The 15,710-nt window shown below is 42.3% G+C and overlaps 1 protein-coding gene across 1 annotated transcript in view; it reads left to right on the top strand.

Moving 5' to 3' along the window:
• The window catches only part of ADAM11 (ADAM metallopeptidase domain 11), a 69,305-nt gene that overhangs the window by 17,535 nt on the left and 36,060 nt on the right, over positions 1 to 15,710 (top strand). Inside the window, exons 3-9 of the mRNA XM_075277158.1 lie at positions 1,268 to 1,344; positions 1,944 to 2,007; positions 7,482 to 7,576; positions 9,322 to 9,382; positions 10,087 to 10,141; positions 12,368 to 12,423; positions 15,438 to 15,512. Of these exons, the coding sequence (XP_075133259.1) occupies positions 1,268 to 1,344; positions 1,944 to 2,007; positions 7,482 to 7,576; positions 9,322 to 9,382; positions 10,087 to 10,141; positions 12,368 to 12,423; positions 15,438 to 15,512 (483 nt within the window). The remainder of the gene's footprint in view (positions 1 to 1,267; positions 1,345 to 1,943; positions 2,008 to 7,481; positions 7,577 to 9,321; positions 9,383 to 10,086; positions 10,142 to 12,367; positions 12,424 to 15,437; positions 15,513 to 15,710) is intronic.

The following is a 15,710-nucleotide window of genomic DNA, read 5'->3' as shown; positions in this document are numbered from 1 at the left end:
ACGACTCAGTGCTCCAATTTGCATATATGCATATTGTCAAATTAATTAAAAGAGTTGTCTAAGATATTTTTCTTAAAATTAGGTTGCAATAAGTGAAATTAAAAAAACCCAAAACATACTCACCTGTCCCCAATGCTCGGGTGCCTCCAGTCCTGCTGGTCCAATGTTTTCTTCTGGCAGAAATCCCCATTGCATGTCACCACTGAGGCCTCTGATTGGCAAGAAAACAGCGGAGCAGCAGGACCGGACCACGATAGGATGCATCAGAGCACAGGGAACAGAGAAATATGTGTTTTTTCACCTCTCCAGGCCTAATTAAAACCTTTTTTATTGTGGACCCTTTAATACCTTGGCAGTGAAGACATGTTTTCATGAGATAAAAACCCATACACAATTGTCTTGCTTGTTTAATAAGCTTCACCCTGATGACAGACTCCCTTTAAGACTGTGTTGTCTAAGTTTTTTTTTTTTTTTTTTTGTAGATTGTGAGCCCCACATAGAGCTCACAATGTACTTTTTTTTTCCTATCAGTATGTCTTTTTTGGAGTATGGGATGGAAATCCATGCAAACACGGGGAGAACATACAAACTCCATGCAGATGGTTTTTTGCCCTTGGCGCGATTTGAACACCAGGACCCCAGCGCTGCAAGGCTAACCACTGAGCCACCGTGTGGTCCCTGTGTAGTCTAAGTTTGTACTACCCATAATAGTTTAACTGCCCCATGGTTTTTTGGTAGTATGTCACACTTCTATTTGTGGTCCATGTCCTGCGCAATGGCCTGTATAAAAGAGGTCTTAGTCATCCAAAAAAAAAGAAAAAGAGTCACATGATACTTTCTTATTGCCGTAACTTGTAAAAACTTTAAACCCATTAAAACCACTAACAGTTTTTTTGCCCTGAAAACCCCTTTAACATAAAAATTGGGAAGGGGATCATTTCAGTTAGCCTCTTGCTTGCCACCTTTATTGACTCTTTGTTAGTTGCTGTGGTAGTTGGGCTCCTTACATATGGCCACAAATACGGCACACAGATCCTAGCATATTAGAATAAAGCTCTTGCGGCAGACTACTTGGGCATCATATAGTTGTGCCTGCAACACTGGGTGCTACCTTAGTCTCCCCACCTTAAGGTACAATCACAATTGCATCTGCATTTTGTAAGTTATTGAAATGAATGGTATCCTGTAAAATGAGTTTCCCTTTCTCCACTCTTCAGAAAACATAATCCTTATCTGATTTGACACTTTCTCTGTGACTTTTGTGCAGCCGTCTCATCTTGCCAGTGCCAGCTTCCTGGTGCCAGCATTCAAGAAAGAATTTATTCTGGACCTCGAGCTCAACCAGTGAGTGTAAATTAATAATTCCACTTTTTACCTTCATCCACCCAAATCTGGGTCAAGCTGTGGGCACACAAGGGATTTTAAGCTGTGTTTTTTATCCAGTGAATAGAAAGGATTCCAGAACTGTGCAATATACTGTATCATATAGGAATCACTACCTTGGGATTTATGCTGCAAATTGCAGCCGGTGTATATAGGCTTCTTTACAGAATGCGGAAAGTAGGACATGTTCTATTTTCTCCTCCCATACTTTCTGCATCTGAAGTCTGTGAGACTGCGAAGTCTTGTATAATGATCAAATATTCATTTATTCCAAAGCAGGCAAAGCATCTCATATCTATCTGTCTCTTATCTAGTTGTCTATTTTCATGCTTCTTATATTTATCTATCTATCCATCCTCATATCTACCTATCTTCATATCTATCTATCTATCTATCTATCTATCTATCTATCTATCTATCTATCTATCTATCTATCTATCTATCGATCTATCTATCTATCCATATTGCCCCTGTAAATGCATCCTATTGACAAGGTATATGATCTTAGTGCTGTAAAACTGATCTCTTAATACATTATCATTCCTTCCCTCCATTCCTAGTAATCTCTTGTCATCTGGATACGTAGAAATCCACTACAGTGATAACAACAATTCTCGTGTACTGGTGAGTGTTTCTGTCCAAATTCTTATAGGTGACATTTTCTGATGGCAAATAGCATATACCACCAATGTCTGATTGGGAGGGGTTTGAATGATGTGACCCCCTCCAGGCTCTTGAAGGAAATGGAAATCACCTTGTATCTCTTGTCGGCTATGGAGATGACATTGTGCTGCAGTCCAGCAGTGAGACATTGTATTGTGTCTGTAAAGGGATATCCTATAATATTTGCTGTTCATTTGCAACATTTTTCCTATGTGCTTAATTTTTTAATTATAGTCTGTGGGCTCCATGTGCTTTCATTGCTCACTGCTTTTTTTTTTTTTTTTTTTTTTTTAATGTAGATTGTGAGCCCCACACAGAGCTCACAATGTACTTTTTTTTTCCCCCCTATCAGTATGTCTTTTCGGAATATGGGATGGAAATCCATGCAAACACGGGGAGAACATACAAACTCCTTGCAGATGGTTTTTTGTCCTTGGTAGGATCTGAACACCAGGACCCAGCGCAGCAAGGCTGCAGTGCTAACCACTGAGCCACTGAGCTATACATACCTTAGTTATGTACACCCTCAGTACAGATATATACAGTCATGGCCAAAAGTTTTGAGAATGACACAAATCTTATATTTTCACATGATCTGCTGCCCTCTGGTTTTTATGTGTGTTTGTCAGATGTTTTTATCACATACAGAAATATAATTGCAATCATATTATGAGTAATAAAAGTTTATATTGACAGTTAGAATGAGTTAATGCAGCAAGTCAATATTTGCAGTGTTGACCCTTCTTCTTCAGGACCTCTGCAATTCTCCCTGGCATGCTGTCAATCAACTTCTGGACCAAATCCTGACTGATAGCAGTCCATTCTTGCACAATCAATGCTTGCATTTTGTCAGAATTAGTAGGTTTTTGTTTGTCCACCCGTCTCTTGATGATTGACCACAAGTTCTCAATGGGATTAAGATCTGGGGAGTTTCCAGGCCATGGACCCAAAATCTCTATGTTTTGTTCCCTGAGCCATTTAGTTATCACCTTTGCTTTATGGCAAGGTGCTCCATCATGCTGGAAAAGGCATTGTTGATCGCCAAACTGCTCTTGGACAGTTGGGAGAAGTTGATCTTGGAGGACATTCTGGTACCATTCTTTATTCATGGCTGTGTTTTTAGGCAAGACTGTGAGAGAGCCGATTCCCTTGGCTGAGAAGCAACCCCACACATGAATGGTTTCAGGATGCTTTACAGTTGGCATGAGACAAGACTGGTGGTAGCGCTCACCTCGTCTTCTCCGAATAAGCTGTTTTCCAGATGTCCCAAACAATCGAAAAGGGGATTCATCAGAGAAAATGACTTTACCCCAGTCCTTAGCAGTCCACTCCCTGTACCTTTTGCAGAATATCAGTCTGTCCCTGATGATTTTTCTGGAGAGAAGTGGCTTCTTTGCTGCCCTCCTTGAGACCAGGCCTTGCTCCAAGAGTCTACTCCTCACAGTGCATGCAGATGCACTCACACCTGCCTGCTGCCATTCCTCAGCAAGCTCTGCACTGCTGGTAGCCCGATCCCGCAGCTGAAACACTTTTAAGAGACGGTCCTGGCACTGGCTGGTCTTTCTTGGGCGCCCTGGAGCCTTTTTGACAACAATGGAACCTCTCTCCTTGAAGTTCCTGATGATGCGATAGATTGTTGACTGAGGTGCAATCTTTCTAGCTGCGATACTCTTCCCTGTTAGGCCATTTTTGTGCAGTGCAATGATGACTGCACGTGTTTCTTTAGAGATAACCATGGTTAACAGAAGAGAAACAATGATGCCAAGCACCAGCCTCCTTTTAAAGTGTCCAGTGGTGTAATTCTTACTTAATCATGACAGATTGATCTCCAGCCCTGTCCTCATCAACACCCACACCTGTGTTAATGGAGTAATCACTGAAACGATGTTAGCTGGTCCTTTTAAGGCAGGGCTGCAATGATGTTGAAATGTGTTTTGGGGGATAAAGTTCATTTTCTAGGCAAATATTGACTTTGCAAGTAATTGCTGTTAAGCTGATCACTCTTTATAACATTCTGGAGTATATGCAAATTGCCATTAGAAAAACTGAAGCAGTAGACTTTGTAAAAATTAATATTTGTATCATTCTCAAAACTTTTGGCCATGACTGTACATATGTCCCCAACACACATTCTGTAGAAATGAATTATAGAGATAAAAGACATTGTGAGTACAAATATAACTGTAAAGTTATTAATATGGCAGTCTGCCTCAGCAATATATGTTCACCCCTCCCACAATTTATTTTTGGAAAATTATAATTAATTTCTCTATTAAGCCACAGAACGACTTTATTCCAAAGGGACAGATAATTCTAGAGGACATATTTAATTACAATGAAATAACATGTAATTTAGTATTTCCCAGCATTCTTTTTTTAAATAGAAGTCTACATACATCTGTGACAAAATTGAAGTTGTCTTTTTTCATACAAATCACAGGGTCTCTTCTTACTTGCGACACTCCCCATTAGATAGAACCCAGAGATCTTCAGGTATTTTTTTTAATGTAGATTGTGAGCCCCATATAGGGCTCACAATCTGCATTTTTCCCTATCAGTATGTCTTTGGAGTATGGGAGGAAATCCACGCAAACATGGGGAGAACATACAAACTCCTTGCAGATGTTGTCCTTGGCAGGATTTGAACCCAGGTCTACAGCGCTGCACTGAGTCACCATATTGTCTTTTTTTGGGTCTATCTTTTTATCTAGATACACTGATGTCCAATGAAGAATAATTAGTGGACATGCTTAATTTTTCTATTATATTTTTGTAGTCATAACCGGATCATGGAGGCTCCATGACAGAACCTCTACAATCGATTTTAATCTGGTGAACACACAATTAGATAGATCTCTCCATACTGTACAACCATGTATCTATCAGATACAGTACGGGGCATAATTCAGACCTACAATCAATGTCAGAGCTCAGGATCACACTCCTTGCCTGTTCCTATCTGACACCGCCCACCTGACAGAGCCTAAACAGAATATGAGAAACCAAAACTAACAGCACTTATTGCTCAGGTGGGGGGTGAGAGAAAAAATTCTAACTGTGTCAGATGGATGCAAAGAGCTGGACTTGGAGGAGGTGGTGAAAGTCCCTCTTTAATACCTTTTCCTCAATCAAGACCATGAAGTTTAGGTCCTAACTTAGTCCATTATTTAGCCTTTATTTGTTTTCCCCGATAGTGCTAAGTTCTACATGACTACGATGACTTGGGTCAGTCCTCACTCATAACCAGAAAGAAAAATGGAGGGTGTCAGCATTACCAAATTCTTCTGCTTTTAGTCTGGGGTTTTGGTAGCCAAAACATTGCTACTGCTGTTAGTTTTATGACTGAATAAAAGGAAATTTCTTTGCATTTTTCACTATGGATCATGACCAAATTGTCACCATAGTGCTGTTCATCTTATACCATGAGTAGAGTGTTCGTGAAGGCCGACGAGCTCGATGTAGCAGGGAGATGTGACACCACAGTCTAAAGTGCCGACCCATCGCCTGCGGAAAGCGAGGTGTTTATCCCTCCCTCTATAGACACAGTAATGGCTGCCATTACAGGTGGCCACTCAGCATCTGAAAAGGTGGCCAGGATTGATCAGAAATGGTAGACTATAGTAAAAGACTTTTCTTGTAGGAGAAATGAGTGTTAATCTTGTCTTCTGTTATCTGCTGCTTAGCACGCACCCCATAAACCCTAATATACTACTGATGTATAATATACATGTGGAACATAACACAGCACTTTTACATTATTTAATAATAAAAGATAAAATGGGTCAGAGAAGTCTGTGCTCAGCTCAAGCCACTCTCCGGCTTCTTATTTTCTGTATTCTCTTTCATCTGAGGCAGGACTAATAAATGAAGGTTCAGTTTACCTCGGGCCATGTTCTGTGGGAGGTGGAGAGACCCAGATATTGTTTTATCATTATTTCTGCTCCATTTCAGCAGTTGGACCCATTATATAATACAAAGCTACAAAGAGGGCGCGTAGTCAGTGAATGTTGTGTATCAAGGACAAGAAGGGTTTTAGTTGTGTGCATTTACAAATGACCTGTTATACGGTACATCGCCACTCACAGAGTGTAACATACGCATTTCTATGTATAGATAGATTGTTATTTGTGAAAACCGAACTGAAGTCAAATGGGAAGAAATATAAAACATTAACACGCCGTGTTAGACGGTATGTAGCCATGAGTGGAAGCCATTGCCTTGCTGTAACCAGATCAGTCTGGTGGTCGCAGTTACAATGGCATGGTGATGATATGAAAGTCCAAGTCCTTAATTCCTAAGCACAAGTCCTGACTATATGACATTAGTATTACACTGGGCTCAGTGCACTTAACCTGGTGCACCTTCCTTCTAGGCTGCCATTTTGTGTGCTGGGAATCCAGTGTTTAGTGAATGATATCCTGGAACAAGCGTTCTTGTGTGCATTGTCTCTTCTCCATGATATTTCAGTAGGGCTGTTTGAGGTTCAGATTTAAAGGCAATGTTCCAATGACAAGTTGACCACTGGATTTCCTGCTGCTGAGATGCCCAGAGATTAGCTGTATTCTGTGAAGTAACCTACTGGCCAAGCCAGCTTCGCTGTAGCACCTCTACTGGGGGAATAAAGTATTACACCATTCTATTATAAATCAATGTGTTGTTCATGTAATGAAAAAATGTGCCAAATGTTCTTTTCAACCACTCTCTGCTCTGGATAAGGGATGAGGACCCCAGCAGTGAACACTATCTAACAAGTTATTTGTATGTGGGTTTTCTAAACCAAATACAAGGCGTTAATCTGTGCCTGTCATTCACAATAGGCCTACTTTTAAGACTGGTGAACATTTATTTTATTCCCAATGAAAATTTTGGTGCAGTAAAAAACAGAACAGGTCTAGACAAATTTAGGAGGCTAGTGGCCCTATATTTATATGTGAGTATTTCGTCCTGTCCCCCTCCCCTTGGGACTTTTTGCTTGCTCTTGAAGTGCGCCAAGTAGCTTTTTAAAAAGGTTGCGCAGAATTTAAAAAAAATTGCCTGATAGAGAAAATTCCCCTCCCAAAAATACAATTTCCTTCTGAATCCCTTTTGACTCCAGTGCTGCCGCTTTGGGGGGGCCCCAGCAGTCTTTCCTTACTTGTCCCTGGCAATGACGTGCTGTAAATCCATATGATCGCTGCAGACAATCTCTGGTCACACACAAGACTGCTGAGGCTGAGACCGAGTGCGGCAAAGACTGTTGGGGACAGTGGCGGATTTAAGCTTTTTTTTTTTGCTTCTTTTTTTTTTTTTTTTAAGCATATTTAGCAGACTATTTAAAAATCCTATACAAACCATTCAAGTCTCCACATTTGTTAGAGGGGAGGTTTTTCATTGATTTTCATTCTAGTCCCCCTCCTATTTAATGTGTTTTTATTGTATGTACTTCTATTTTCCAGGCTCCTGGTGAAGCTGGAGATCATTGTTACTACAAAGGCCATTTGCGCGGGCATGAACAGTCATGGGTTGCCGTCTCTACCTGTCATGGACTCAGGTGAGGATGTCAATGGCTGGCATTCTGTTCTGTGCACAGAAGTAATTATTTTATGTGATATGACTTGTGTCTCCAGGACCATTTGGTGACAGCAGGAGGTGTGTGGGGGTGTTAGAACAGAGCAGGATGTTACTGTGAAGCTTTTGGTTCACTCATTGCTGGAATGTTTGCTGTTGATGTTGACTTTCTAATGCCGGGATTCAGAAAAATAAGTTGTGCCTGATGATATCAGTGCTTCACACTTACTAAGCTGTAAAGAACCCAGAGTTGCACCCACTGATGACAGAAGTGAAGGAGACGGGCCATATTGAGTCATTGATTTGAATGGCATATGGTGTATAAAGAGAACTACATAGCAAAGCCCCAAATGCTATGCTGTTGCTTCTTCATGCCATGCGACACAACATTCAGGAACTCAAGGGACCAGCCGTTGTTATCCCTCACCCCCTAAAAATCACTTTGTAACAGAAGTAGGCAGTATCCTTTCAGTTTCCTCTTGACTTCTTCATCTTCTCTTTCTATGGGTTAAGATACCTTAACAAGTGCATGAAAAACCAGTGCCCAGCACGCATTCCTGTCGGTGTCAATGGATAACTAGAGGCAGCCAGATCCTTTACAATTATTGCATTGGCATACATGTAGTGAGCCATTCACATCACTGCATTAATACTATATGAAGTGGCTTACTCTAGTAAGAACAGGACTGGTCATTGTCACTTTACATTAGAAATAATGTGCCTGATCATTGTCACCTTCATTGTCACTTTATGTTATTAAAGGGATTCTATCATTAGAATCCCTTTTTTAACTAACTACACGTCGGAATAGCCTTAAGAAAGGCTATTCTTCTCTTACCTTTATTATTTGGATCTGCTAAATGAGTTTTCTGCTCCTATAAATGAGTTTTCAGACAGCACTGGGGGTGTCCCCTGTGCGGTCTGAAAACTCTCCAGCGACTCCTCTGTCTTCTTTTCCGGACTGCCTCCTCGCCAGGTCATCGGCTGTATCTTCAGCCAAAAGCACCAACTGTGCATGTCCGTTTTCCAGTGGCCTCTTACACGAGTACCTGTTTGGCCACTGGAAAATGGCTGATTGACATGTGCAGTCGGCGCTTTTGGGTGAAGATGGGGCCAGTGACGTGGCAAAGAGGCGGCCAGCAGAAGAAGACAGAAGCGTCACTGGAGAGTTTTCGGACAGCACAGGGGACACCCCTTTGATGTTTGAGTGCAGAGTAATGCCCACAGAGCTGTCTGGAGGCTCATTAACATATGGAAGAAAGAAGATATTTCTCAGAAACGTTGGCTCGGGTCAGAAAAAGAAAGGTAAGAGAAGAAAAGCCTTTCTTAAGGCTATTCTGATGTGTACTTAGTTAAAAAAGGGTATCCTAATGATAGAATCTAAAGATGAGCGAGTACTGTTTGCATCAGCCGATCCGAACAGCACACTCCATAGAAATGAATGGATGTACCTGGTACTTCCGCTTTGACGGCGGCCAGCCGCTTAACCCCCCACGTGCCGGCTACGTCCATTCATTTCTATGCGTGCGTGCTGTTCAGATCGGCTGATCCGAACAGTACTCGCTCATCTCTAATTAAATCCCTTAAAACAGAACTGATGATTGTCACATTTATTGTCAGTGTCCGTGAGTAATAATAAGATGGTTCATTGTCACTTTTATCTTTATGTTTTTAACTCATTATTGATCAATTGGTGGATTTTGTGAGACATTTTTTGCTCTCTTTTAGTGGAGCGTTTTCTGATGGAACGTACACTTATATAATATACCCTCAAGAGCAGAAATCTAAGGTAAAAAATTAATTTCATCCCCATAATAGGATTTGAGGAATTTTCTGGTCTTTAAATGAATTGGTCTAATGGTCACATTTTGCACCAGTAGATATTATTTTGACACAGGCATTTTACCCTTGCCATGATGTAAGTCTGTTAAATATCTTGAAGTGGAGGTCAGTAGGCATTTATGACTTTCAGATAGATAATATATGTCTCCTTATCAACATGTCCAAAGTAAGACACATTCCTGGGATAGACTTCCCCCATCAGTGCTGTGGTGGATTAACTGGCCTGGTAAGATCTTCAAAACCCATAGGAGGATTATGGAGGAATGGCAGACTCCACTGTTACTTTATTACATGGCAACGCAGCTGAGACAAATCCTGCATTGTTGAGGCCTTCCAAGCCACAAGAGTCATTTAACTCATAACATATGCAATTATACTTCATTTCTCTGACTAGAGATGTTGCATTTAGTAAGTGTCATATTGACAAATTCCACCTGTTTACTCCATTGTGGTGTAACATATGGGCAAACCAGTCCTCCCGGTAATTCCTCCCACACATGGACCAAGTTTCATGGGTGAAACTTGGTTGTGGAATGCAAAGTTAGAGAAAAGATTTTAGTGACAAGTCCTGCACTATAACATTTTTTTAAAAAATAAAACTAGAGGTACGATTTAAATTAACAAGATATGATGTCCTGTTTATTATTACAGAAGTCTCTTCCGTGGCCACATGTGATTGAAAGGGCAAAGAAATGCAAAGAGCCAGGTACCTAAACATTGTGCTAAAAACTGTCTAGACAGAGACTTTCTCTAGCACTACACACTAGTGTTTCCTATGCCAATCTTAATCAACTCTCCCAGTGACACGAGGTGGTGCATTTCCGGAGGCCCCATGGGCAAGATTAAATCTGCATCAGACCTTGTCTGAGCAGTGGCGAAACTAAGGTCTTGTGGACCCCGGTGAAAACTTTCGTAACCCCCTTCCTAGAGTGAATTCTTGATAGTGATGGTCACGGGTGCTGTAGCAGCATCTCAGATACTTGAAAGGGATTCAGCTTTAGTACCTCCAAATGCAGTTATCAAGAATACGATGAGTGAGTAGCGCCCGGCATGTAGACAATACTGGGACAGTATTATATGTCCACAGTGGCCCCCACACAATATGCCCCACAGTGGCCACCTCACGGTATTCTGTGCGCCACAATCACCCCCACATGGTATTATATGCCCACAGTGGCCCCCACATGGTATTACCGTATATATACTCCAGTATAAACTGAGTTTTTCAGCACAGTGTTTGTGCTGAAAAAGTGCTCCTCGGCTTATACTAGAGTCATTATGGTAATTTTCTGATAGCAGGCCAGGAACGCAGACCCCGCCCCCCCCCGCCCCCCACTGCTCCATCACACACCAGGTGACGTTTCCACGTCACCCGGTGTGTGTCTGCTTCCCGGCGTGCTAGCAAAAGTACCGTAAGTAATAAAATAGTGAAAATAAAAGTTTTAAAAAATATAATAATAAAAGTTCTAAATCACTCCTTTCCGTAGAGTACATATAAGGGCGGGTCCACACCAGCACCCGATCTCTGTTATGCAGGTTTCCGTTTTCTGTCGGCAGAAGACGGAAACCGACATTCACTGTCCGCCGGTTTGCGTCTTCTGCTCTCCGCGGCAAAACCGTTTTTTCTTTTACCGGACACAAAGTCCTGCATGTCCGACTTTGTGTCCGGTTTAAAAAAAAAAACGGTTTTGCCGCGGAGAGCAGAAGACGCTAACATGAATGGGTTTGAAAACTGCCTGCCATTTTCCGTCTACTACCCAGTTTCTTTGGCAGGAAATGGAAACCTGCAAAACGGAGATCAGGCGCAGGTGTGAACCTGCCCTCAAAGTAGAAAATTACTGTGAAATATACACATTAGGTATCCCTGTGTCTACTGAATATAGGGTCTCTGCAGTGCTCCTATTAAGGCGGGAAGGGGTTAATATGAGCACAGCAGATACCCTATATTCAGCCAGGCTGAGTTCCAAGTAGGGGGAAAAAACCCCAGTCCTCAAGCTCAGGGAAGGGGCAGACAGACAACCAAAACACCCCCTCCCCTTCCCCAGCACCCAGCAACTACTACACCCAAAAATTCTGGCCATTTTAATTTTTGAAATTTTCCAGTAGCTGCTGCATCTCCCCCCCCCCTAGGCTTATACTAAGTCAATAAGTCAATAAGTTTTCCCAGTTTTTTTGGTAAAATTAGGGGTCTCGGCTTATATTCAGGTCGGCTTATACTCGAGTATATACGGTATATACTCACAGTGGCCCCCACACAGTATTATATGAGTTACAGTGACCCCCACACAGTATTATATACTCCCAAGACCCCAGAGTATAATAAGTAGACAACATGGCAGACCTGTCACTGACTGGCTGACAATTTTGTGGTCTAGAAAGCCAAAACTTCAGTTGGTCTATGATATAACAGACTATTACAATTTTCAGGACAAATCTTAACGTCTGTTCACACAGAATTTTTTGCAGGCGGATTTTGACATGGAATCCACCTCAAATCTGCCTGCAAAAATGGATCCCAATGACTTCAATGGGAGATGCTTGCTTTTATTTCCCACCAGTTAGTAGCTTAAAAAAGAAGCAAGATGCCCAATCTTGCTGCGGTTTCGCGACTGATTCAGCCACGGCATCCGTGGCTTGAGACATGCTCTTGTTTAGGCCCATTCATTCAGGCCTAATTAGGAGTGGGATGCCACGACGGAATGCTGATGCTGCATCGGCATCCTGTTGCGGCTAGCCGTGTGGAATGTTCACAAGACGGATAAGGTTTCCGCCACCTTTTCCTTTGTGTGAATATACCCTTTCAGTCCTAGTTGCAGTGCAGGTTTCCCTTCCTAGGGGCTTCATTTTGCATTTATGGATCTTTTCTCCTCCAGATCACAGCTATTTTTATTTTATCTTATTTTATATTTTTTGCAACTTTTATTTCCCACAGATTGTAAGCATCTTCAAGAAATTCCCAGAAGCTCAAAAATACGGAGGAAAAGACAGGTCAGTACAATGAAGAGTTAGTATTCATCTTTTAAATTTCTTTTTATCAGTTTAAAGTTTTGAATGGGAAATGAAATAAGTAAAAGATGATGTATTATATTTTGTATGCCATTTATCTGATGTACAAGACATAAAAAAGTCAAATTTTTTTGCACAATTTTGATTTTGTGCAAAAATATGCAAATCTTTACTATTTTGCATTGCTCATGCACTAGATTTATTATCATTTATACCAGTGTAGAGTCGTAAATAATATGTGAAATCAATACCAACTACAAACTGGCATAGATTTCTGTATGCAAACACATGGTGAATGGTGCAGTGAGGTACCGTATTTTTCGGACTATAAGACGCACTTTTTTTCCCCAAAATTTGGGGGGAAAAGAAGGGTGCGTCTTATAGTCCGAATGTGGCGCCTGGCACCCGCTGTACTAGAGAGGCGGAAGCCGGAAAGGGATAGACGCCGGGGCCTGAGACATCGCTGTGCTCCTCTGCCCTGCATGAAGCCAGCAGCGGGAGGAGTGATGCTATTCCGCTCCTCCGTCCCCCCGCCGCTGGCTTCATGTAGGGCAGAGGAGCGCAGCGATGTCTCAGGCCCGGCACCTGTGCCAGCGTCTATCCCTCCCCGGCATCCGCCTCTCTAGTACAGCGGATGCCGGGTCAGTATCGGTGGCCCCTTCTCCCCCGGGGCCGGTCCCCACCGGCCCCGTACCTGTAGAGTTGCAGGCCGGCTCCTGTGCGGCGATATCGCAGGAGCCGACCTGTTCGGGTGACAGCCGGGAGCCTAATGAGGCTCCCAAGCCTGTCACTGCTGTATTAGTATTGCGGCTGGTCTCTATGACCAGCCGTAATACTAATAGACAGAATGTCCCATAGACGGCAATACAGTTGTATTGCCGTCTATGGGACTTGCAATCAAGTGACCGCAGGTTCAAGCCCCCGGGGGGGAATAAAATAGTAAAAAAAAAAAAAAAAAAAAAAAAAAGCTTTAAAAATATAAATAAAAGTTCTAAATCACCTCCTGTCCCTAGAAAAAAAAAAAAAAAAAAAAAAAATTGCAAAACTACAACTCCCATATATTAAATATTTTACCATTTTTTGCTTTAAATTTTTTTTTCCCTATTTTCCTCCTCTAAAACCTAGGTGCGTCTTATAGTCCAGTGTGTCTTATAGTCCGAAAAATACAGTATATGCCTGATTATAAATGAGGCAAAACCTCTGGCAGTACAGGGGCTATGAAGACTCGCATAAAATACACCATAATAGGCCATAAAGGTCATGTTATTTTATTTATAGGGGCTGTGGATAGCACTGTCTGGGAAATAGGGGCACTGAAATATGCTTGGCGTAAAGTGTAAACCACTGTGTTTTACAGTTCCTGCAAAGTGGATGGGATTCTAGCAAATCCCATTCACAAACCTCCCAACTTTCGAAAAACAGAAAGAGGGCCAAAATGTGCGGCGCATGTTTGGCTCCACCCACTTTTTCTTGACCCCACCCATTCTCATCCATTTTTCCATGTGCCTCCACACAGAATAATCCTCCTACAGTCACCCGTACATTATATGTCCCCATAGTATAATGTTCCCTTCCAACTGCCCCACAGTATTAAGTCCCTCTCGTGGTGCCCCAGTTTAAACTAGGGGAAACTAGAGGGGGGACATGAAACTGGGGCAGCTGGTGGGTGAAATTAAACAGTGGGGGTAATTGGAGGTGGAGCGAGACCTTAAACTGGAGGCAACTAGAGGGGGACATTAAACTCGGGCAGCTGGAAGGGGACATTAAACCATAGGGGTAGCTAGAGGGAGACGTTAAACTAGGAGTAAAGAGGGAGACATTAAACTGGGGACAACTAGAGGGAGACGTTAAACTGGGGGTAGCTTGAGGGAGACTTTCAACTGGGGGCAACTAGAGGGACACATTAAACTGGTGGCAACTAGAGGGAGACAGGTCCCCCTCTAGCTACTCCTACAGTTTAATGTCCTCCTGCAGTAACCCTCATTGTTTAAACTCCCCCTCCAGATGTTCCCAGTTTAATGTCCTCCTTAATATCCCCTGCCCCCAGTTTCATGTCACCCCTTCATCTGCCCCCAATTTAAGGTCCCCCCTCCATCTGCCCCAGTTTCATGCGCCCCCTTTACCTGCCCCCAGTTTAATGTCCCCCCTCCATCTCTGCGCTCAGTTTCATGTCCCCCCTCTTCATCTGCCACCAGTTTAATGTCCTTCTGCCCCTAGTTTCATGTGCCCCCTTCATAATGTTCCCCCTCAATTTGCCCTTAAAGTTTAACATACAAAACACTGATACTCACCTTTCCTGGCTCCCCTGCTGCTCTGCCTGCAGTCTCAGTCACAGAGCTGTAGGCGCAATGTGAATGACATCATCACATCATGCCCGTGGCCGGAGCTCATCGGTGAAGCTGACAGCTCCTGCTTCATTCACCTGCGTATTCAACTCATCTGCGTCGGAGGACACAGATGAGTTTAAAATGGGGCATACCTCCCACCGACTGGGACAGCAGGATAAAACCCGGGTCCGGGAATGTCCCGCAGAATCCGGGATGGTTGGGAGGTTGCATCCACATATTGCAAAAGAATGCACACTGCAGACAGTTTTGGAAATTGTATCATGTCGATTATACCTACAGAAACACTGACATATTCGCCATAAGTATAATTGAAGCAGAAAGTCTGCAGAGGAAACCTTTGAAAAGCAATGTGGGAAAAAAGGCAGTTTCCTCTGTGTTTTTTTCCCACAACACTTTTTTTGCTGACACCCGCTACCTGGGCGCCTTAGATTTAAGCAGACAGTGGACGTAGGAATATGGAGCACATTTTTACCTGTAAATTATAACATCTGCTGCAGAACCTCTTGGAGAGTAAGAGTGTGACTCATGTAATTTTAACCATTAATAAACACAAGCTGAATTGTGTATTGTATACTGTATACTGTATACTATGTACTCTCTACTGTATATTTATAAGAATAAATGTGTCCTCTGTCTTTTGTACTCTAGGTCCGCCCAAGTGCGCACTCTGCTTTGTCTGAAACCAAATACATTGAGCTTATGGTGGTCAATGACTGGCGCATGGTACGTTGTGCTGCCTAAACTGTATAAAGTTCTGTGGTTATATTTATATAAAGAGCTAATATTAACATTGCAGTAAATATACATCCTCCACTGTCGTATTATTAAACTAAGTTCACAAAAATTTTTTTTAAGCCTGTTGTTCTGATCAGAACTTACTAAAAATAAATTCTGTCTGCACTCACCATAATTCATTGTAAT

Source organism: Leptodactylus fuscus, chromosome 6, assembly GCF_031893055.1.
Source record: "Leptodactylus fuscus isolate aLepFus1 chromosome 6, aLepFus1.hap2, whole genome shotgun sequence".
NCBI classification, from domain to species: domain Eukaryota; kingdom Metazoa; phylum Chordata; class Amphibia; order Anura; family Leptodactylidae; genus Leptodactylus; species Leptodactylus fuscus.
The sequence above is the reverse complement of the archived record's forward strand: the minus strand, read 5'-3'. Positions and strand labels throughout refer to the sequence as shown.